Source organism: Astatotilapia calliptera, chromosome 16 (assembly GCF_964374335.1).
Source record: "Astatotilapia calliptera chromosome 16, fAstCal68.1, whole genome shotgun sequence".
Classification (NCBI taxonomy): Eukaryota; Metazoa; Chordata; class Actinopteri; order Cichliformes; family Cichlidae; genus Astatotilapia; species Astatotilapia calliptera.
The window spans coordinates 11090636-11113962 of NC_137437.1; the positions used below are offsets into that span (position 1 = coordinate 11090636).

The window sequence follows — 23327 nt, forward strand, 5'->3', positions numbered from 1 at the left end:
GTAACTCTTTCCACACTGACAGGTGTGACTGACTTTGTCTGATTCTTTAGATTGTGGCATGTGTTCCTTTGTGAGATCTATTAGCCTACTTCAGTTTGAGACACAGGTTCTATTTAAGTGATTTCTTAACTCAAAAGATGTGGCTGTAATCAGACCCGCGGGTGCATTTTTAGTGATATTATATGTATTTATTTGTTTTTGAGCTAAATTAACTTTGTTTCGGATGCTGTAAACAGTTTCCAAACTTACTCAATATCTTATCCAACTTTGAGTTGGGATTTAAAAATAGTATTTTTTATCTTATCTTAATGAATCAAATTGTTTTATGCAGGTATCAGGTATCAATAGCAACTTTTTTAAAGAACTAAACTTGTATAATACTACTCTCACGATGAATTAGTCCCCTCATCTAGTGTTGCTTGAATGACAGAATGATGTCATGTAACACTAACAAATTCACTATTATTAGATACATAATGACAAGTGAGCCGAGTCTGGCCCTTTGGCAAATATATGTGATTGATTTTTAGTTTTCTGTTAACACAGAAACTTAACACAAATCCATTGAAGATTCCGATGAAAATCTAAATATTTAATTCCAATACACAGGACCTTATAATGTATTGATGCTACTTTGAAATAAAATGTAATTGATTTGTTATATTTACACCTGCCTTATTCAAACCATAAACTCCTAAGAGGCAGTTTGCTTTGAAGTTTTGGTTTATAGTTTTGATTTTGATTTCTCTCTGTGTTTTTTAATAGCTACAAGTAGTAGAGACACAATTTGTAACAATCTATTAACCACCATATATTATGAAACACTAAAAGGGTAAAGCGTAGACTGAAATAAATAGCTTTTTCTTTCTCAAATCCATAGAAAAACATGTTCTCAGCTTAAACGTTAAAGAAATCCTTTAGGTTAAGGCAGATAAAGGGCTTTCGTTAATGACATCAATGTTTAGTACTGAAAATGTATCCTTTCGTGAGACTATCATGGTCTCACGAAAGGATACTCATTTCTATAAATTAGCCACTTACAAATGACAGGGCCATACAGTGTGGTTTGAAAGGCTAAAAAAGGGACTATTGTCTGTTTCACTGTATTGTAACTCCAAAAAATGCTCATTGTATTGAGTTCCCTATGGAAAAATCCATTCTAAAGTCTTCTAGGGGATCCAGTCACATGGACATGTAACAAATGTCCTGCACTCTATAGGCCTCTATACCATGTTGATGAGTCAGGGCTTTACACAATGGGAGCCAGAGATTCTTTGGGTTCAGCCAGGTATAAAAGTAACAGTTAAAACAGGACCATCATCAGTGTACCACTCACACAGTTTCACGAAGTAGTAACACACTGTGAAGCAACTAACTGGGACCATGGGCAGGGTATGCGTATTCACCTCATTAACTGCTGTCATCATTGGCTGAATTTTGTATTATTTTGAGCGTGGTTGTTGACGTGTGTCTGCTGAATCTAACTCCAAACCAATGTATCCCTGTTTTTCAGATCATCTTCTACGAGGACAGGAACTTCCAGGGTCGCTCCTATGAGTGCATGAGCGACTGCTCTGACATGTCCAACTACCTGAGCAGGTGTCACTCCTGCAGGGTGGAGAGCGGCTGCTTCATGGTCTATGACCGCCCCAACTTCATGGGAAACCAGTATTTCATGAGGAGGGGCGAGTACGCTGACTACATGAGCATGATGGGCATGAGGGACTGCATCAGGTCTTGCCGTATGATCCCCATGGTAGGAAAGCTGTGCTGTGGATATCATTTTCCTCCAGATATTCTAGAAGGGTTTTCTGATTCTTTGTTGTGAACTGTTTCCCCTACAGCACAGAGGCCAGTTCAGGATGAGGATCTATGAGAGGGAGAACTTCGGTGGTCAGATGTACGAGCTGATGGACGACTGCGACAGCATCATGGACCGCTACCGCATGTCCGACTGCATGTCCTGCAACGTGATGGATGGCCACTGGCTGATGTACGAGCAGCCCCACTACAGAGGCAGGATGATGTACATGAGGCCCGGAGAGTACAGGAGCTTCAGGGACATGGGAATGAGCGGGATGAGGTTCATGAGCATGAGGCGCATCATGGACATGTAAAAAATATATATATATAGAATGAACAAATAAATAAAACTTTTGACTAAATGTTTGTGTGTTACATTGATTATTATTAATTTTACCATTCTTGTATCATGTCACTAAAGCCATCCGATGATTTTAGTACAGAATAACTACATCTTTGGCATCAGCACTGACACAACTGGATGGACAACCAGGTATAACAGATGGGCTCAACTTAATTAGGTGTTGCATAAAAGAAATCACAACCACGTTTCCGAAAAACTTGGCGTCCTGTGCAAAATGCAGATAAAAACAGAAAACAGTTATTTATATATAAGAGAAGGCCATAATATATTCACAGTACTGTAGAATACAATAAATTGAGAAAATTAATAATTTTCAGAAAACCTTTGGCTCTTTTTAAATTCAATTCAAATAAGTGATACTAAAATACAAATAACTGGAGGAACATTTTTGCAACCAGTAATGTTAATTGGCAACAGGTCGGTAACACGACCATGGGCATAAATTATGAGGTGCCGTAAGGGACATTATTACTGAAACGCTCTCACACACACTACTGAAACGCTCTCACACACACTACTGAAATTTTACCTCTCACACACACTACTGAAACGCTCTCACACACACTACTGAAACGCTCTCACACACACTACTGAAATTTTACCTCTCACACACACTACTGAAACGCTCTCACACACACTACTGAAACGCTCTCACACACACTACTGAAATTTTACCTCTCACACACACTACTGAAACGCTCTCACACACACTACTGAAACACTCTCACACACACTACTGAAATTTTACCTCTCACACACACTACTGAAACGCTCTCACACACACTACTGAAACGCTCTCACACACACTACTGAAACGCTCTCACACACACTACTGAAATGCTCTCACACACACTACTGAAATGCTCTCACACACACTACTGAAATTTTACCTCTCACACACACTACTGAAACGCTCTCACACACACTACTGAAACGCTCTCACACACACTACTGAAACGCTCTCACACACACTACTGAATCGCTCTCACACACACTACTGAAACGCTCTCACACACACTACTGAAACGCTCTCACACACACTACTGAAACGCTCTCACACACACTACTGAATCGCTCTCACACACACTACTGAAACGCTCTCACACACACTACTGAAACGCTCTCACACACACTACTGAAACGCTCTCACACACACTACTGAAACGCTCTCACACAAACTACTGAAACGCTCTCACACACACTACTGAATCGCTCTCACACACACTACTGAAACGCTCTCACACACACAACTGAAACGCTCTCACACACACTACTGAATCGCTCTCACACACACTAATGAAAACCAAGAGGATTTCAATTGAACAGGAAGGCATTTTAGCTGCACAGGAAGGTGAGGAAAAACAAATAACACGTTAATGCACAGCTAACACCGCGGTGACGTCGACAACAGTCTGTTAGAGGTATAATTGAAAAATATTTTGCCTTCATCAGTGACTATCCAAACATTGTTGTAGGGTAGCAGCCTATTGCAACAAGTCGGGGCATCCTGGCTATGCTAGCTGCCCGTATAATCTGGAAAGACTGTGTCTGACAGTACCTCATCTACAATGAAATTACATCAGATCCTTGTCATTTTTTACATACTTTCTTTGTTTTTTGAGGTGAGAACCAATGAAGAAGATGTTGAAAGATTTTTTACTTGTGCTCTGCAATGTATTGGGGCGCTCCAAAATGAAAATTCGGACAATATCAGACAAGAGCGGCTTTATAGAGAGCTAGATGATCATACACGAACTCTATCAGAATTTCTTGCTGCTGTATCTCGATATGATCCCAATAATAGGGTTGCCACCAACCTACTACAATCCTTGTATAGATGCTTTTGCAGCTTGCTACATGAATATGATGCTAGACAGAGATCTGCTTATGTGACCCACAGATTGTTACCCCCAACCACCTTGAGTGGTCATCCAGGTCGGCCACGATACACTATATCTGCTGAACAGATTTCTCACTTTGTTTCCATTGGTATGACATGGCAGAGAATTGCATCATGCTTTGGAATAAGTCGAAGAACCCTGTACAGACACAGACAAACTTTGGGAGTTGAGCCATTAAGCTATGTGGATATTTCAAATCAAGAACTGAATGGCCTTGTGACGGATATCCTACAGAACACTCCAAATGCAGGGGAAGTATACATTCTTGGAAGTCTGAGATCTCGTGGCTTAAGAGTTCAACGTTGGAGGGTCAGACAAAGTCTACAGGAAGTGGATCCTATTGGACGTGCATTTAGACGTCGTCATGCGATAAGGCGAAGGATCTATAGTGTTCAGGCCCCCAACCACTTATGGTAAGTTCACTGGTTTGAAACAAATGATCAGGCCTTGTGTTTAAAAGTATTAACACAATACATCAAAATTAATGGTCCTTCATTCAAAACATTACTGAAGTTAATCTATATGATCAGCATAAGATAATAATAATAAAAAAATAATAACAATAACCAAAAAAACTGAAATTGATATAAGTATGTTAAATATTTGGGGGATTCATAGTACATCAATTTAGATGTTGTCTAATGTATATACTGTTGAGTTGTTTAATCCTTTATTTTACATCACAATTTTAATCTCTAACATCAATTGTGCCAGGTAAACGTAGTGTGGAAAAAGACATTTTATGCCACTGTGTGTATGTGTGTGCACGTGTGTGTGTGTGTGAGAGACAGAGGTGTGCTGTTGTTGAAGTAAATGTACAAAATGAAACCTCTAGTTTTTGTTTAAGTACAGGGTCAGGAATTCACTACTAAATAATATGAACAAACATGTGGAACTGTAGTAATGCTTTCTGATCTCTCAACAGGCATTTTGACGGCAACCACAAATTGATTAGATGGCGCTTGGTCCTGCATGGCTGTGTTGATGGCTTCAGCCGAACTATCATATACTTACGTTGCTTATCCAATAACAGAGCCTCAAGTGTCTTGTCATTATTTTTGGAAGGAATACAAAACTTTGGTTTGCCCTTAAGGGTCAGGTGTGATCATGGTATGGAAAATATACAGGTTGCTCGTTTTATGTTACAGAGAAGAGGAGTAGGCAGTGTTATTACAGGTGTTTCAGTACATAACCAAAGAATTGAAAGACTGTGGGCAGAACTCAACAGAGTTGTATCAAGACACTTTATAAATATCTTTAACTTTATGGAAGAACAGGGTATGTTGGATTCACTGAATGAGCTACATCTTTTTTGTCTGCATTATGTTTATTTGCCAAGGATTGAAAGAGCATTAACAGAATTTGTCAATCAGTGGAACAACCATGGTCTCTCTACACAAGGAGGACAGACCCCTCTTCAGCTGTGGCATACAGGTGTCACAAACAATGTGGGAATCCTGTCGTTTATAAATGACATTTTTCATGTTGATAACTATTATGGCGTTGATGAAGAAGGGCCATTACCAGAACTTCAAACAAACAATAATGTCAATATTCCAGCTATTGACATCAACATAAATGAGACTGCAATGAACATAATTCAACAAGTGAATCCATTAGAAAATGATGGAAATCATGGAATAGATGTGTTTTCTTCACTTTTACACCTTCTACATTAAATAAAATATTTTGCAAAAAATAAAAAAAAGATATATAAAAAACATTTCAGAAAACATATGTGATCGAAACTAACATATTGAAACCATTTTCTTTAAAATGATAAAATGACAGCTCTGTTGTCAAACAGAAACTGACACAGGCAGAAGAATAAACAGACACAAAGACAACCAAATCAAAAACCGATGGACATACACATGAAATGAGTAAAGTGACACAAATTTTGTATATTCAAACTCAACAATCTAAATTAACTTCTGACGTGCTGTTAAACAATTGGTATCTACCTGTATGAATCCTGAAGAACAATCACTTCTTGTCAAATTGATGTCTTAAAACATCAATTTGACTGAAGCAGGTAAATTTGGAAATATTAAAACCTTAACAAGTTAATACTCAATACTCACTTTGAATCAAAAGAGAGACCAATACAAAAGAGAAACACGCAAACTCCTCCAGCATAATGTGTTCATACCCTGCCAAAGCCGTAAGTGTTACCTAATGCAAAATCAAACTTCTCCTTGAACAGCTGGTATGAAACATGCAGTGGCAGCCTAATGCAGTTAACACACGTGTTGGCAAGAGGGAAAATTGGTGTAGAAGAGAAGTCATCGTCTCCTCTATGAATGAACTCAATCGAGGGTGTTGGGGAAAAGCCAATAGGTGGCACCGCAGTTGCTCCAGTTGCAAAGGCCAATATCTTCTGTAATTTGGAAGGTCCTTCTTCTTCTGCATAAAACAGAGAAGGAAAAAAGTGTTAAAAGGTTATTTCATTTGGCCAACATAAATTGTCAGTGAGTACAAATCTAAAGCAAGAATCTTAATGACTGTTATTGCAATGACTATAGAGCATGCTTTTCATCTTTCAATAGTCTCAAAGAACTATGTAAAAATGTTACTACAACCAAGAGGGTAATGTGGTGTTATTGTTATATGAGTATGTTATTTAAAATAAAGATTTCAGAAATGCTAACCTATAAATCGTTACATCTATTTATTGTGCACTAAAGTGACAATTACCTTCTGCATCTTGCAGATAGTCTCTCCAGAAGGTAACAACTGTCTCCTCAGCAGCTCTTCTGTTGCTTCCTTCTGGAGATAGATGAATGTTGAAAAGATCATCCACCTGGTCAGCAGTCAGCATATGTGGCTCATAGCAGAACAGCGGGCGAAAACTGTCTGGATGCCTCCTCATTTTCTCGAGAACCCCAAGAGTTTTCAGACCTTCACAAAATCTGGATAAACAGCACAAAGAAATTTTATTCAATAATTCTGCAATTTCATGCTTCTAAGTTAATTGTATATTATCAATTTGGCACAATCAGTTATACTAGGTTATTAACTGGCCATTTTGATTAATAGGTAAGATTTTTATCACATTTTAATTAATATGAAAAACACAGAATACCAAAATACCTTTGAAATGGACCTTGAACCCTGTGGATGACCTGAAACATGACAATATCATGTACCAGCAGATCCCTGTCTCTTAGTGAACGCATAGGCCTCAGGCATCCTGCATTGGCCAAGTAATCAAGCAGAGGTTCTTTTGACTTTTCAAGGTCCTCAAGGGTTGTACTTTGAGATATCTAGCATCACAAAGAGCAGAGGAAGGGCTTGTTATGGAAGTTACTCAGTAGTCTTATAACCTATTAGAAGGAACCCAGCCACCAGTGGTCTACACAATCACAATATGCCCGCGCGTACATTGGAAGTCAAATGACTACACATATTTTTTTAATATGTTTACAATGTGCTTAAAAAAATGATAAAATATACTCTTTCGTCTACCCTTATCTACTGAATCTTAGTTTAATATAGCAGCAAAATATAAAAACTTGGCATTCAGCAATGGCCAGACTGATCCGGATAAACATTCCCTGCAAAAGAAAACTGGAACACAAACTATTTTCAATTCACTATAAGATTTATAAAATAAACATATAGAGACCTTTTGGACTTTTTCAAAGAGTTCCAGGTCAGCTATGTCTTCCAGGGCTGGATTTGCTGAATTTCCAACCAGAAGGGAAAATACTGTTGGTGACAGAAAGTTAGGTGGTGGACCACCATGTACCAAGCTCACTGCAATGGCTCTCCCAGAGATGTAGTACCAGTCCCCTCTGAGAGCTGCAAAGCAACAGAATAAAAGGAAAAGCAAAATTGTCAGTAATGTTGCCTGTAAAAATAAATATCAGTTAAACAGTTCCCACTATTAATCTTAGAAAAATAGGTAATTACCAGTACTGTCAAGAGCCAAGTTCTTGCAGTTTTCTTTCCCCTCAAACATGGCTGACCTGGCAATGGTGTCCATCAATAGTCTCAAGAATTCCCTCCTTGGCCCACCTAAATCAACCCCTTCCTCATTTTTCCCCATATCATCTGAGAATTTCACACAGATCATCAAGTTGGGATCATAAGATAGCCTTTGAAAACCACGCAAGGCTCCCTCCCACACAGCAGAGCGATTTATATTAAATTTGCACTGCTGTTTTGTGCTAATTTTGCTTGATAGTTCCAGCAGTATCTCTTGAACAGGGACTTTTTCTGCACTAAAAAAAGAAAATAAAACAGAAAATAAAATATATCAGCCATGTAGTCATGTTACAGAATTTGAGAATATGTGTCACACTGATCATAGAGAGTTAAAGCTTTAAAGGTTTATATTGATTTGACAATTCTGGAAAGCCCAAATTATGTCTCAAACTCAAATTCTGTATGTTTGTTACTCACATCTGATTCTCCAAGCTCGCAATTATAGCTTGATTTAAATCCTCATCATCTGAAGAATCGCCAGAAAGCGATGCCACGAGAGTTAAATATGAAGAATAATCTTCATCATTAACGCTCATGGCAGGGATGTCTTCACTTCTTGCATTGAAATCTCTGCTGTGACTGCTTGTGCTAGGTTTGTCATCACTTCTTGCCATGTAGCCTTCATCACAAATGCTGTTCCCATCACTTCCTTGCTTTGCTCGTTGCCTTTTACCAACACTCCTTCGAATACAGTTGGTCCCAGTATCATCTTCTTCATCACTGCTAGTGCCAGGGTTATCACCTTTAACATGACTTCTTAACCTTGTAGTGACTTGGCTGCTCATGTCTTGTTGGATTTTTGAACTATCAACTTCAAAACAATCATTGTCACTGTCCTTATCAGTTGCACAACTGCTTAATGCTGATTTGGAGCTGATGTGGGAAGGATCTTTGTCTTCATCTGATTCACTCTTCAACAGAAAAAGACCAAAAACATATATCAAAAGCAAGTAATTATAGCTTATCTTAAAAAGATTAAAATAAGAAATATCCATATTGATTGCTCCCAAACACTTGTTTTAAATAAATATATTCTATTTTGTTAGAAGCCCAATTGTTGACATGTTTTTTCCCAAATCATGATTACTTTTCATTCTTTTAGTAACTTACTAAAAGTGTCCTTGATGGCCTTACATAGAGGGCTTTGGTTTTAAAAACCTTTAGGGTCAGCATCCCATTCAGCTCCTGACCAACTTGGAGCTTTGGAGACACCAGCTTATTGCCACAAGCCATTAGAAACTCGAGGCTACAAAAAATAAATAGGGACAACAGCAATTGCTAATTAGTTAAATATTTTAAGTATTAGTTAAATATTTTATTATATATTGTTCTGTTTGTGTGTATGCTTTTATGACTTAAATTCTACTGGTATAGTCATATGTTTTTATAATGATGAATGATATTTTAAACTTCTTTACTTTGGTATATTATCTTTAAGTACAAGTCATTACATGAATACACACAGTAACAATAAACAATAGTATTTTACCTGACATCCTCTGGAAGGCGTTCACCAAAGCTTTCCTTGAGGTGTTTCACGACAGTTTGGTTGTCCCAGGTCTTCTGGAATTCAAAAGCACTGAGGATGTGCCCATGTTTGTGTAACCATAATTTTGAACCTTGTTTGCACACTACTCCCCATGATGGAGTTGGAAGTAGTATAACATCTTTGTTGAAATGGTCATGCTGCTGGGCCATAGCTCTGAAATATAAATATTAGATACCATAAACAACAGCAAGTGATAACTAATAATACTGAGATGCAGACAGCAGAACACTATCCAAACCCCTACACAGAATGCTTTCATAGACAAAATTGTTGTAGTTAGGCAAACATAAGGGTTAATTTTATATACTTTTTTTTATACTTTTCCGAGAATACGTGCTTCTTTTGTGGTTCGGACTCCTTCTGACATTTCTTTGGAGGTGGAGGAAAACCAAAGTAATTGCTTAAAGGAGCTTCTTCGACATCTTTAAGAGTTCTAAACAAATGTCTGTCCTCCTCCAGAAAATCCTATGTACGCAAACACGCGTTGCAACTTCTTATCTTGTGCGTGTCTTTTGTTTTGACAGCGAATGCGCACCTGCGGACCACTTATGTGCAGCCCTGGTTATTTAGCTCGTCATATTGCAGCCACAGAAATTATTTTGTCCATGAAACCATAAAGCTGCACTTTCTTTTTGCCTTATAGTCTGATTTGTCATAACTTTTCCGTTTTGTGGTAAGTTTTTCTTTGGCTGTCACTTCTTCACCCTGACCTGTCTTATTTGGCTCAGCAGAACTAAAATATAAATCCTGCTGCTTTTACACACACACACACACACACACACACACACACACACACACACAACGCTCAGCGATTCTCTGCGCAATCAACCTCTCACATGTTTAAGCTGCGGGAGATTTCACTTGTCATGTTTGCATAGTAAGCTAACGATTGATAAGACGATGTCAGAGGAATTGGTGCACAAATTATCATCACTCACCAATCAGTGCTGTCGCTCTCTATACACAGTTGCATAACACATAATTGCAAAGTGAAAGCAAAAAACAAGCGCAAATTCAAACGCGATTTCAATATGTCACATATTGACAGTGGCTCACCGATGCCAATGACATAATTACCCAGCTACATTTCCGAAAGAATGCAAAAGCATAGACATATATTTTTCCTTCCTACGATAGCCCGACGGGCAGGGCAGAGATAGATTTTGGTAGCCTGGAAAAATCGCTAGCCCCGGGACGTCGGGCTAGCGATTTTGCGAGCCCTGTAGTATATTATTAAATATCAGACTATTACATATGGCCCCATTTCAGGCAAGTGAATACAAACTCATTAAACTTTGTAACTACCTTTTTCTTCTGGTGCCTGATGTCCAGCTGCCGAAGCATTGCCGAGTTTGATAACGTGGTGCAGGTGCACATTCTCTCCTGACTGTAGATGTCGCTGGCATGGGCAAGCTGCTACGTTGACGTGAGGGAAAGAGGGATGTTAAGTGACTATCCAGTCCGTCCACACTGGTACTTGCAACAGGTTGCTGCCCCACGACTGTGGCATTTGACAAAGTTCTGATGGTCTCTGCTGAGGATAATATACTGTTGAGTAATGCGGCTGCTTCACTTAGGCTACTAGCAGGTTGCTGAGTAGACATCTGTGTAGTGGTTTGAAGTGTACCACTTTTTCCTTCACTTTCCTGGTCTGGACACAACTTCCTGTTCATCTAAAACTCCTTCCTGTTCAACTGAAATGCCTTCCTGTTTAACTGAAACGCCTTCCTGTTCAACTGAAACGCCTTCCTGTTTAACTGAAATGCCTTCCTGTTCAACTGAAACGCCTTCCTGTTTAACTGAAATGCCTTCCTGTTCAACTGAAATGCCTTGGATTTTCAGTAGTGTGTGTGAGAGCGTTTCAGTAGTGTGTGTGAGAGGTAAAATTTCAGTAGTGTGTGTGAGAGCGTTTCAGTAGTGTGTGTGAGAGCATTTCAGTAGTGTGTGTGAGAGCATTTCAGTAGTGTGTGTGAGAGCGTTTCAGTAGTGTGTGTGAGAGCGTTTCAGTAGTGTGTGTGAGAGGTAAAATTTCAGTAGTGTGTGTGAGAGCGTTTCAGTAGTGTGTGTGAGAGCATTTCAGTAGTGTGTGTGAGAGCGTTTCAGTAGTGTGTGTGAGAGCGTTTCAGTAGTGTGTGTGAGAGCGTTTCAGTAGTGTGTGTGAGAGCGTTTCAGTAGTGTGTGTGAGAGGTAAAATTTCAGTAGTGTGTGTGAGAGCGTTTCAGTAGTGTGTGTGAGAGCGTTTCAGTAGTGTGTGTGAGAGGTAAAATTTCAGTAGTGTGTGTGAGAGCGTTTCAGTAGTGTGTGTGAGAGCGTTTCAGTAGTGTGTGTGAGAGCGTTTCAGTAGTGTGTGTGAGAGGTAAAATTTCAGTAGTGTGTGTGAGAGCGTTTCAGTAGTGTGTGTGAGAGCATTTCAGTAGTGTGTGTGTGAGAGCGTTTCAGTAGTGTGTGTGAGAGGTAAAATTTCAGTAGTGTGTGTGAGAGCGTTTCAGTAGTGTGTGTGAGAGGTAAAATTTCAGTAGTGTGTGTGAGAGCGTTTCAGTAGTGTGTGTGAGAGCATTTCAGTAGTGTGTGTGAGAGGTAAAATTTCAGTAGTGTGTGTGAGAGCGTTTCAGTAGTGTGTGTGAGAGCGTTTCAGTAGTGTGTGTGAGAGGTAAAATTTCAGTAGTGTGTGTGAGAGCGTTTCAGTAGTGTGTGTGAGAGCGTTTCAGTAGTGTGTGTGAGAGGTAAAATTTCAGTAGTGTGTGTGAGAGCGTTTCAGTAGTGTGTGTGAGAGCGTTTCAGTAGTGTGTGTGAGAGCGTTTCAGTAGTGTGTGTGAGAGCATTTCAGTAGTGTGTGTGAGAGCGTTTCAGTAGTGTGTGTGAGAGCGTTTCAGTAGTGTGTGTGAGAGGTAAAATTTCAGTAGTGTGTGTGAGAGCGTTTCAGTAGTGTGTGTGAGAGGTAAAATTTCAGTAGTGTGTGTGAGAGCGTTTCAGTAGTGTGTGTGAGAGGTAAAATTTCAGTAGTGTGTGTGAGAGCGTTTCAGTAGTGTGTGTGAGAGCGTTTCAGTAGTGTGTGTGAGAGCGTTTCAGTAATAATGTCCCTTACGGCACCTCATAATAAATGGAGCAACTTATAGAGACAGAGTTTCTCAAAAGTAAAAATGTCTGCTAAAACTGCATCTACACATTGTAGAATACGTTCGGAATGAATGTTAAAAGCAAAACTTTCAATATTTCATCATCTACGGTACATGGAGAATTCCAAAAATATGGATAAATCGATTTCTGCAAGGGACAAGACAGTAGCTGCAAAGGACCCCATTCATTCTTTATAACACTAATTTTCACTCCACCTGAACCATAAATTCTGCTGTACACATATGAAGCAGCTTCACTCTTGATAGGATTTCTACTATGTTAGAATTCTGCCTTACTGCTGTTATTTCGGAAATGAGGGTTTCTACAGGCAAAAGCATGTCACTCATAGTAGCCAACTTTCACAAGGAGAAAGTAGAATATAAAACTCTTCAAACTGGCACCTAGTCACTGGTTCTGATATGTGGTTCAAAACCAAAACCAGGAGAGTGGAGTAGCAGGTTCAGGGGGCAGTGTTAGTGGAGGTTGAAGGGCATCTGTAACTCAGATTTTCCATCATGTTTCTCCTATATTAGTAGCTGCCAAGACCTGGAGGACAGAGGAGGGAACAGAGAGCAGATAGAGCGCATGGGCCAGCAGCTGAGCTTGAGAGAGGGAACTGAAAAGCATCCCAGTGTCACTGTTGCTCAAAAAACACTGTGTAAATAAAATGTTCACTGACCAAATTGTGCAAAGTTGGAGCAGGCAGAGGTGCACCTGCAAGAGCTGGACCGGGCCAAGGCCCAGACCAAAGTCTTGGAGAATCTTCTCACTTGGTCTTGCTCTTCGCCAGCATCATCACCGCTCCTCCAAGCTTTCCTTGAGGTCTTCCAGTGAATGGTGGATGCGTGTCGTTGGCCCCCAGAAGAGTGTACCCTGCAGCTGTTCCCACTGCTGCCCAGGGATGCCCAGGCAGTGGTGTTTTTAACCCAGTCCAGTTTATTATCTCTGTGTGGACTGAGGTATTTATAGTCTTCCACAATGACCACATCAACCCCTTGGATAGAAACAGGGGTCACAGATTTCCTGGTCCTCCTGAAACCCACAATCAATGCTTTGGTCTTTGTCACATTGAGCTGCAGATGAGTCTGCTCACACCAGGAGTCCACCACAGACTTTGATCAGTCTCCTCACCCTTAGTGATGCATCCAAACACCACAGCATCATCAGAAAACTTGGCAGAAGAAGATGTCAGGTATCTGTGCAGTGGCTGAAGTCTGTAGTGTAGAGTGTGAACAGGAAAGAGGAGAGGACAGTCCCATGTGAAGCTCCTGTGTTGCTGATCACCTTGTAAGGCACACAATGTTGAAGTCGTTCTGCCAGGTAATCAACAATTAAGGACACAAGAGAAGAATCCACCTACATCGCTGTCACTTATCACCCAGGACAGTCGGACTGATGGAGTTGAATGCACTGGACAAGTTGAGAAACATGACCCTCACAGTGCTGACGGGCTAGTCCAGATAGGTTTGGATACGATTGAGAAGGTAGATTATGGCGTCCTCAGCTCTGAGGCTGCGGTAAGAAAATTGAAGGGGTTCCAGATGTGGTCTGACGTTGGAGTTGGTCAAGGATGAGTCTTTCTAGGGTCCTAAGGACATGGGAAGTCTGTGCCACGGGTCTGCGATACTGGGGGCCACCAGGACATGGTGTTTTGATACAGGAACGAGGCCTGACATCTTCCACAGCACGGGGACCCTCTGAAGACGAAGACTCATCATGAGTCGTGAGAAGTTTATGAAAGACTCCACAAAGGTAGGGGGCACATGCCTTGAGGACACAGGGACTCAACCTGAGTGGAGTCTTCTCATTAGTCTCAAATCTAAGCTGGTTGCTGGAGTGATAGGTGGGGGAGGGGTGTCAAGAATTTCACAGGAGGCTGTGGTGCAATGTGGAGAGAGACGGAGAGTTTGGTGTGGCTGGGTAAATTTACATGGGTAAATTCCCTGGGCAAATAATATGGCCTGATTCCAACGGCACACAGTTCAATGTCCGTCTCAACGTCTCCCTCCTCCTCTTAATAACAATACTACTACTACTACTAATAATAATAATAATAATAATAATAATATTAATAATAATAATAATAATAATAATAATACATTTTAATTAAAAGCTCCTTTCAAGACACCCAAGGACACTTAACAATAGAATAAAACACATACAACAATGATAAAATGAAGAACAATAAAAGCAAAAAAGGACAAGATAAAATAAACAAACAACAGGTTTACAGTGAATATGCAGAACAGATGGGTTTGGAGTTGAGATTTAAACTGGGGGAGAGAACCAGTGTTTCTTATATCTGGGGGTAGAGAGTTCAGAGCTGAGGCTGAGACAGAAAGAAGACACAACAAGTTGGATAGAAGAAAAGGTCGAAGTGAGCAGGCAGAAGAGGTCGTGCTTAACAGGTTAGAAAGTTAAGGAGGAGCAAGGTTATGAAGGGCCTTGAAGGTGAGCAGAAGAAGCTTGTATATTATCAGGGTGTCATGATGCGGCTGTGTGGAGGCAGGAAAGGACCCAATCGCAGACTACACAGAGATGAGAAAGTGAACTCAAAAGGCAGCTTTATTGCTGACACAAGGGGAAAACGGTACAAAACTAAACTGGGAAAATATAAACTAAACACATGGAGAGACACAGAAGGAAATACACAGCCATGGATGAGGGAGTTGCTGACATAAATACACAGAAGGATAACGAGGAAATGAGAACACAGAGGGAACGCAGCTGATACGAATTAACAAGACACCACAGGGGAACTACACCGAATGCAGAAACATGAAACATCCACAATGAAACAGGAAACGGGAATGGAAGAGCGGCAGACCAGAGGGAGCAAGGGAACACAAGGGAGAGCGAGTGCATACGTGACGGGCTGGGGAAACATAGATAAACATGACGGAGTGAAACACAAGGAGGGGAAAACAGGGCACAAGAACATACCTAAGTACAAAACACAAACACACCGAAGGAGACACAGGGGGCAAAGACACGAGGAGAAATCCAGTAAACAAAACTAAACAGCCTGCATACACTTTTGACTAACAAGGTGGACTCAAACCATAATACAAAATGACAAAACACAAGAAAACTCAAAACGCTGGGTCAAATGACCCAGGATTGTGACACAGAGAGCCGGTGACGTTCCTGGAGAACAGGGGTGATGTGAAGGTAGGAGGTGGTTCTGGTAATAATGCGGGCAGCAGAGTTTTGAACCAGTTGAAGCTTATGGAGGGATTTTTGGGGAAGACCATGCAAGAGAGAAGTACAATAGTCAATGTGGGAGGTAACGAGACTATAAACAAGAATGGATGCAAACTGGGTGGAAAGAGAAGAACATAATCTGTTAATGTTGCGCAGATGTAAATAGGCAGAAAGGGTGAGACTACTGATGTGAGATTTATAGGATAGTGAACTGTCTAGGCTCTTAACCTGAGGTGAAGGGAAAACTGTGGAGTTATAAATAGTGAGTGAGAAATGATTCGTCTGACCTTCACCTCTGCATCCAAGGTGTGTTTTCCTCCAGATTTCAGCCGGTATGTCCGTGGGTCTGGCTCACAAGCCACCAGGATCTGAGCAATTAGCTGATCTCTGAAGTAAATACTGCGTGTGGTGTGTTGCTGCTGCACCACTGTCCCATTCCTGAAATAAAGTAACAGTTCAGTTGCAAAAAGAGCAATAAAAACTCTCACAATCCACATGTTTGAGAGAAAACTATATAAGCAAACTAACACTCTAAATAATAATAAAAGATGAGGAAAAACAAAAAAGTAAGAAAAGGTTAAAGTATGGAGAAAAAGCAGGAACAATTGAAACAGGCGGCTGATGCATTAGTTCACCTGATGCAAGATGTTAGCGGGGGTTGAGGCGCCTGGGAAGGGATCTCAAAATGTCATTGTAGGTGGCAGACAGTTGGTGTTTTAAGCCACCTCTCTGTTGAAAGATGGCTGTTCACAGTGAACATACTCTTTCACTCGCTTTCAAACCGTCTGTCTTCTCTGTCCAGAATGTGAACATTAGCAGCCCCTTATCCATTAGATGTGGATGTACAGCTGAGTCTTGTCATGTTGAGGTGGACCGTCCATTTATGGAGCTGTTGTTTTTGTCCAATAAAGAGATCTGAGCACTCGTCGCTGCACAGATGGTTGGATGTCTCCTGCCTCAGACAGGCAGTGGGGGTGAATGGTGGGGTGTGGTTGGTGGCTCAGCGCTGCAGGGGAGGGATGGAGAAGTGGGTTCAGAGGGCAGCGGAAGGGGAGTCTCTTCGTCACGCCTCATGGTATTTGTCTAGTCTTGTCTCCCCTGTTTAGTAGCCTGCTGGGACCTGGTGGAGAGGGGAGTTGAGCTGGGTCCAGAGATGCTCCCGATGAAAGGAGCGCTGTGAAAATGAAAGAGAAAAGCAAATCTTGTTCTTCATCAGCTCCTGTGCATGCTGATTCTCGTCTTGCTACACTGGGAATTGGGAATCATTAACCATGTGAAACACTGCTCAAGCCTTTTAATTCAGCTGTTTTTTTCTTTTGTTTTATCAGAGATGGGCAGTAACGCGTTACTGTAACCTGATTACGTTTTTCAAGTAACGAGTAAAGTAAGGGATTACTATTGCAAAAAAAGGTAATTAGATTACTGTTACTTTCACGCTGCATTACTGCGATTTTTTTGCGACAGTGTCTCATGACAATGATGTAAGCGAGTGCAATGTTCGTGGCAACAGCTGTGTGCAGATCAAGAATGGATAATATAACGAGTGCGGGCAGTACTGACCTTACTTTGAGTTTGATTCCGTAAAAAGTGACAAAAACATTAACGTCCGCTGCTCACTGCATTGGAAGAAAACTTCTTTTTACAGCGAAAAAACACCTAAACTTCCAAGCAAGCACCGATACGCTGCCACGGGAATGTGAAACTGCCAGATCCTTCCACTGACCGCTACGACACACCTTCACCAAGGCAAACCTCCACCTGCCCCACTCCTGCTGTACAGATGAAAACAGAGCAACAGGACCGCTGAGTCTTTGATTTGATTTATTTTCTGCTGTGTTTCACTTGCATCTATTTGAGAGAGTGAGTGTAAACACAAAAAACTATTTTATTTTATACACTGGTATATGCAGAAAATAGGTTTAAATGTTCAACAGATTTCTTCCAGTCAGAGAGTGTTGCATATAATTTAATGTTTGCTTCATGCATAAAGTTAAAAGATTAAAACTAATCAAACTAGTTTCAAAAAGAGACTTTTTCATTTGATTACATTTATATGATTGGATATATATGATTTATATATATTTATTTATATTTATATTTATATTTATATATATGATTTATTATGCAGAAAAAATAGAATTGGGCTGAAAGATCCATCGCTTTATTCAGGTTGTAAATCATGTTTTTAAAAAGTAACTAAGTAACTAATTACTTTTGAAAATAAGTAATCAGTAAAGTAACAGGATTACTTTGGGGGGGAAGTAATCAGTAATTAGTTACTGATTACTTTTTTCAAGTAACTTGACCAAGACTGTGTTTTATTTATTTATTTTAAATGTGTAGGCTTGTATTTCTGAGCTCACAAACAACTGTTGTTTTCAGAGATACGTGGTCTTCACAGGAGGGTCACTACAAACGTACGGCTTATAGAACAAGCAGACAATTTTTGTCTGCTTGCCTTTTAGTCACCACACACCACTGCATTGCATACTATATGCAAAAAGTGAAGTTGACTTTACAGTACACAAATAAATTTATTTTGTGGTCTTCCTTGTGGTTCCTACACCCTGTTGTTGTCTTTTATGTCATGGTCTGGGGTATGTGGCTGGAGTTTTCCATCAGGCTCGTGAGCCTACCTGGGATCCGCCCCTGGGCAGGGCCACCTCCTCCTCCAGTTCCTCACACCTGCAGCTGATTGCACGCAATCAAGCCAGATTAATTTAAGCCTCAAGCTGACGTCCATTCACCGCCTGTTTGTCATCAATCCATGTTTGTAGCTGGCTCTCATGTTTCAAGCTCTCTTTGTGATTTACCTTGTTAACTATACTTTCTTGTGGCACAGTTCCTGGATTCACCTTGTCTCAAACCTCTGGCTCAAGTTCTGCTCTCAGACTCAGGATACCAAGCCACCATTTTGGAAATCACTCTGTGCTTCACCTGCCTGCCCTCCTGCCACCACACTCTATCAGGAACCTCCGGATCTCAGGTCAGCCTTTTCACAATACTCAGCTCACCCCGGATTCACGTCACCCTCCTCATCACTCTTTTTCTCCTCCTGTAAGTAAGAATAGTTACATAATATACTTACCAATTTCAGAGCTCCACTCAGCTACTTCCCTAACTCTGTCCTCTCTCTCCCTCAGTGTGAATGCTTACTGCCCTATTCCAGTCTACATCTCAGGCCCATTTCCCCTCACTAGATGCACGTCCCCGTAGCCACATTACCCAGGCCACGCCACATCAAATTCTGCGTTTCACTATTTTTGTCCTTGCCAAGCTTTCAAGTCCAAGGTTAACCAATAAATATATTGTAAAACCACCTGCTGTCTCTGTTCTGGGTTTCTGCACCTAAGTCCAGTTTTGGTACTGACCACTTGGCCCTGTGACATTTTACCTGTTACGTTCTAGATCATAAAAATGTAACAGACTAGACAGACTCTTTAAAAGCCATCCTTCCAAAATTTCATCTACACATCAAATTTGCAATCAGAGGAAAAACACTGGATAAGACACTCAAATAGAAAACTGCCTCATTTAGGTTTCTATGAAGCATTTTGAGAAAATGCTAAATAACCAGTCTGTTTACCATTGTTTTTAAGGCAGTGAATGGCCCAAAAATACAAAGTTCATCAACCTAAAAACGAAATGTTTCCAGTGTAAAAATACCACAATAATAAATATTAAAGGGGGAAACATAAGCTATATGTACAGACAACAAGAGCAACTCAGAGAGCGGAAACACCTGGGTGATAAGAAACAGTTAAAACTAATCAAAGACAATGAGATGAGGTAAGTAAAACTAAAAGCATAAGAGATAAGGACTCAACAAATTAAAACAGGAAGTAGCTAAGGGAACACTGATACACTTGGAACACAGATGAACACTCGATGACAGCTAATCAGATCAATAAATTAAAGGCTCAAGATAATATGCAAGAACATAAAAATCAAGTGAAACAATAAACAATTTAGGATTTAAATAACACACCTAATGATGAAGTCCAAAAAGCAGTTTTAAAAACTGTCCCATGTCACTTACCACTGTCATTATGAAGTCCCACCTCATCCATAGGAGTATATCTATAGAGTAGAGAGGTTTACAGAAGATGGACCCATGCATCTCATCTTGAGCAGCAGGTGATCTATGAGAGAATCACTGATTATGTGAAAAACAACCTGCATAAGAAGCTGCTGTAGTCTTTTAAATGCTGCTTCCTCCAGAGTGCGTTATCATCGCTACATGGTTTGGTGGCAGAAGAGAAAGCCCTTCAGAGGATTATGAATTCGAATAAGTTGACATTAGTTGACATTAGTGCAAAACAGTAAATATTCATCTCATTCTGTCTTGAAATCATCACAAATTCGGTTTCAAGATCATCAAGAATCCTGGTAATCCTCTGGTTCTTGGCTATTATATGTTAAAACTGCTCTGATATCAACTGGTCAAAATGAAAGGTCACTGATGGAGTACTTGCTGTCAGTTAATGTCTTTACAACCTACTTTTCCTCCAGGAGATGGTGCCGTTCAGTTCTGTGTGCTCCTTTGTCACCTTTGCAACTTCGGTAGGGTCCAGGTATCTCATCATGCTACCAGTAGTGACACTGACTCTAGCCTTATACAAGACTGGGGGGGGAAAATCCAATTAACCTGATTAACAATTCACTAAGCTCTGCCCCAGACTCATTTGTGACTGTAGCAGGATTGCAGGCCCATTCAGAAGACTCACCTCAGTGAAAGCTCTTCTCACTTGGGACACAGCTGCTGAACATGCATTCACCACCCCTAAGGGAGATTCACTTCTGTCCCTGTCCTTATCTAGCCAGAGTCATGGTCCCGGGTTTTATATGTAGAAGTTGTCCTTTGTGGACCTTTGAATTTCTGCTTATAATTCTAATGTTCTATTTGCTTCTTAGATTATTGTTTAGACTTATTATTACGCCCCTAGCCTCATTATCTTGTGCATATATTCTCTTAGTCCCCCCTTTTCCTTTGTCATGTCATCCCTCTTGGTTGTGTGCTCCCATGTTCCATGATTCCTCCTAGATTACTAGTTATTGAATTCCTGGATTCAGCTCTACCATTGTTTTATATTTTTATGTCTTTTAAAGACTTAAACTTCAAAGTTGTTTTTGAGTTTGCAATTTGTCTCCCGAGTCCTGCATTTGGGTCGTCATCCTGCTTGCCAAGCATCTGCTTCATGACAGCCCCTGTGCCTGCTTGTCTCCCTGTCTCTCCCCTGCAGAATGCAAGTATGATATTATAAATCACTGGCTGTCAAGTTGCCCTTGTAAGTGAGGAGAACCTGGCTGGAGGAGTGCCAAACACAACAAGAATTTTGCAATGGTCCATATTTTCTGTAAAGTTGAATTTCAAGACATTGCACAGACTCTAGAAATGCCTTGTCCCAACACTTATTCTATAACCCAAGCACATGAAAGCACATGTTTTCTCCCAGCTTCCTGAATAGTTGGTATATTCACCAAGGAAATTGAGGCAGTGATCCATTGTTGGATGGACCTGACCTTTGAGGTGGACCCACTAACTGTCTTTTTGTACCAAGTACAGTGGGCACACACCAGCATATTCATCTCTCAACTAGGTATCCGAATAATCTTTCACTAGAGAATTTTCTTGTGGCCCTCTCTTCTGCATGTGTCTCTGCCAGTGTTATTTGTGTCCCAAATGCAGCCTCTTACTTGCCTCCTGTTGGTCTGTTTATACTGTTATCCACCCCTAATATCCTTGGTCACACTTTGCTCTAGATTTTCCCTCTGGTCTAACACACTTCAATGGGAACACATTCATTCTCACCATTATGGAGTATTTTTCTAAGGCAGACCACTTTGTGCATCTTCCCGAATTTCCCACATACCAGCAAACAATAGAAATTATGGCTCATTGTGTTTTCAGATTACACAACATACCATTGGATGTAATTTCTGATCAAGCCCCTAATTCACCTCCCAGGTATAGAGAGACTTCAACACCACACTGGGAGCTAAAGTGAGTTCATCATCGGGCTTTCACTCTCAATACTCTAAAATATACACATAACACTATGACCTCCTATGCTACTGGTTTGTACCTATTTTGGGTTTTTGCAGCCCTGGAGGATGAGATCATTGTCTCCTCTAGAACACCACCTGTGGTGTTGCAGTTCTACCAAGACAGCTAGCCTCTGGCTGGAAATGTATGCCAGACTCAAGCCCAGACTTCAAACGAGGTCAGAAAGGATGGTACATTGTCCTCTTTTTCTTCATATTAGAGCATTTTTATGACCCAGAAGGAACAGCAACTAGAAAATGAACTTGAACTTGGAGACCTTTCAGATACTATGTTGATATGATCCTGTCAAGTTTATCCAAAAAGCATTTTTTTTTTCAGTTCTCTATTGAATTTTAAGTAAAGAAATCTCCAGTGTAGCAGAAAATAATCTAAATTAATATTATAAATTCATGCAGTTTTGCTATTATAATGACCTTGTATGATAACATGATATGAAAATAAAGTTCAAATTCGCCCATAAAAAATTATTCTAACAAAAAAAAAACATAAGACGTGACAGTTTTATAGCATTTAATAGAGATAAAATGTGTTTTCTGATTTAAACAAACGTGGCAGTTTCTTGTACATAAGCTGTTATAAGTGAGGGATAAAACAGCTTCAGTTTTTACAGAATGAAGGCAAAATTGTACACGGCTTCTTTAGTTATGGTAAGGGTATAACAAACATTAAGCCATAGGTAAAAAAAATCTCTCCTTTATTTTGGAGAAAGCCAAAACTGACTTTTTGGGGGTAAAGTTTGTGGTGTTTTCTTTGTGCCCTTGGCTAAGACTGGGAGAATAATTTAATAAAAAGAAACATTACACATTGTACAGTTAGAGTTAGTGTTAAGGTGGGGTCATCACCTACCCAAAGGTCAAACGATCAAAAACATCAAACAAACACTCTGTAATTACCACTAATCTCACAGTTACATGATATCATACTTGCATTTGTCTAACACAGTCAATATTTTGTTGATGTATTCTTCCTCCTCTTTATCCGTTTGAGGATTTATAACCAAAATACAATATAAACAATTTCTGATGGAGTACGATGTAGTTGTATGTAAATGTATCAGCAACTAATTTAAAATGTCTTGTTGCTACAGTCAATTTATTTTTCATATTCTACAGTGGAAACAAGCATGTTCACCGTGAAAAACAATTCAAACACCCAGTTTTGACAGTTTATGTGTGACACGGGTCATAAACACAATTCTTAACAATTACATGGGCCAACCTATTCACATTTCACAAGCACGGTTGAAAATGCATTCTGTAAAAAGAGAAAAGGCCTTTCTAAAGACTGCTGGTGCCCAGTGTCTATAAAAAAAATGGACCTAACCTTTGCTTT

The 23327-nt window shown here is 40.2% G+C and overlaps 2 protein-coding genes across 2 annotated transcripts; one reads left to right on the plus strand and one right to left on the minus strand.

Annotated features, from left to right (window-relative positions):
• Positions 1-1054: 1054 nt before the first annotated feature.
• LOC113007424 (gamma-crystallin M3-like) lies at positions 1055-2165 on the plus strand. The gene is made up of 3 exons (XM_026143976.2): positions 1055-1392; positions 1514-1756; positions 1845-2165. Exons 1-3 carry the CDS (start codon positions 1384-1386, stop codon positions 2115-2117), a joined length of 525 nt encoding a protein of 174 aa, XP_025999761.2. The 5' UTR covers positions 1055-1383; the 3' UTR covers positions 2118-2165.
• A 5175-nt stretch (positions 2166-7340) lies between these two features.
• LOC145421189 (G2/M phase-specific E3 ubiquitin-protein ligase-like) lies at positions 7341-8963 on the minus strand. The gene is made up of 4 exons (XM_080291090.1): positions 8476-8963; positions 7984-8294; positions 7697-7872; positions 7341-7394 (listed from the first exon to the last, which is right to left on the minus strand). Exons 1-4 carry the CDS (start codon positions 8841-8843, stop codon positions 7341-7343), a joined length of 909 nt encoding a protein of 302 aa, XP_080147216.1. The 5' UTR covers positions 8844-8963.
• Positions 8964-23327: the final 14364 nt, after the last annotated feature.

Bases quoted from the DNA above. Each gene is read 5' to 3' on its own strand.
- LOC113007424 (XM_026143976.2), top strand. The intron at 1,757-1,844 runs GTAGGAAAGCTG...TTTCCCCTACAG, and splicing joins CTTGCCGTATGATCCCCATG to CACAGAGGCCAGTTCAGGAT.
- LOC145421189 (XM_080291090.1), bottom strand. From the start codon at position 8,843: ATGAGCAGCCAAGTCACTACAAGGTTAAGAAGTCATGTTAAAGGTGAT. The intron at 7,873-7,983 runs GTAATTACCTAT...GTTGCTTTGCAG, and splicing joins CTTGGCTCTTGACAGTACTG to CTCTCAGAGGGGACTGGTAC. The intron at 7,395-7,696 runs GTCTCTATATGT...TCCTTCTAATAG, and splicing joins TCTTTGAAAAAGTCCAAAAG to GTTATAAGACTACTGAGTAA.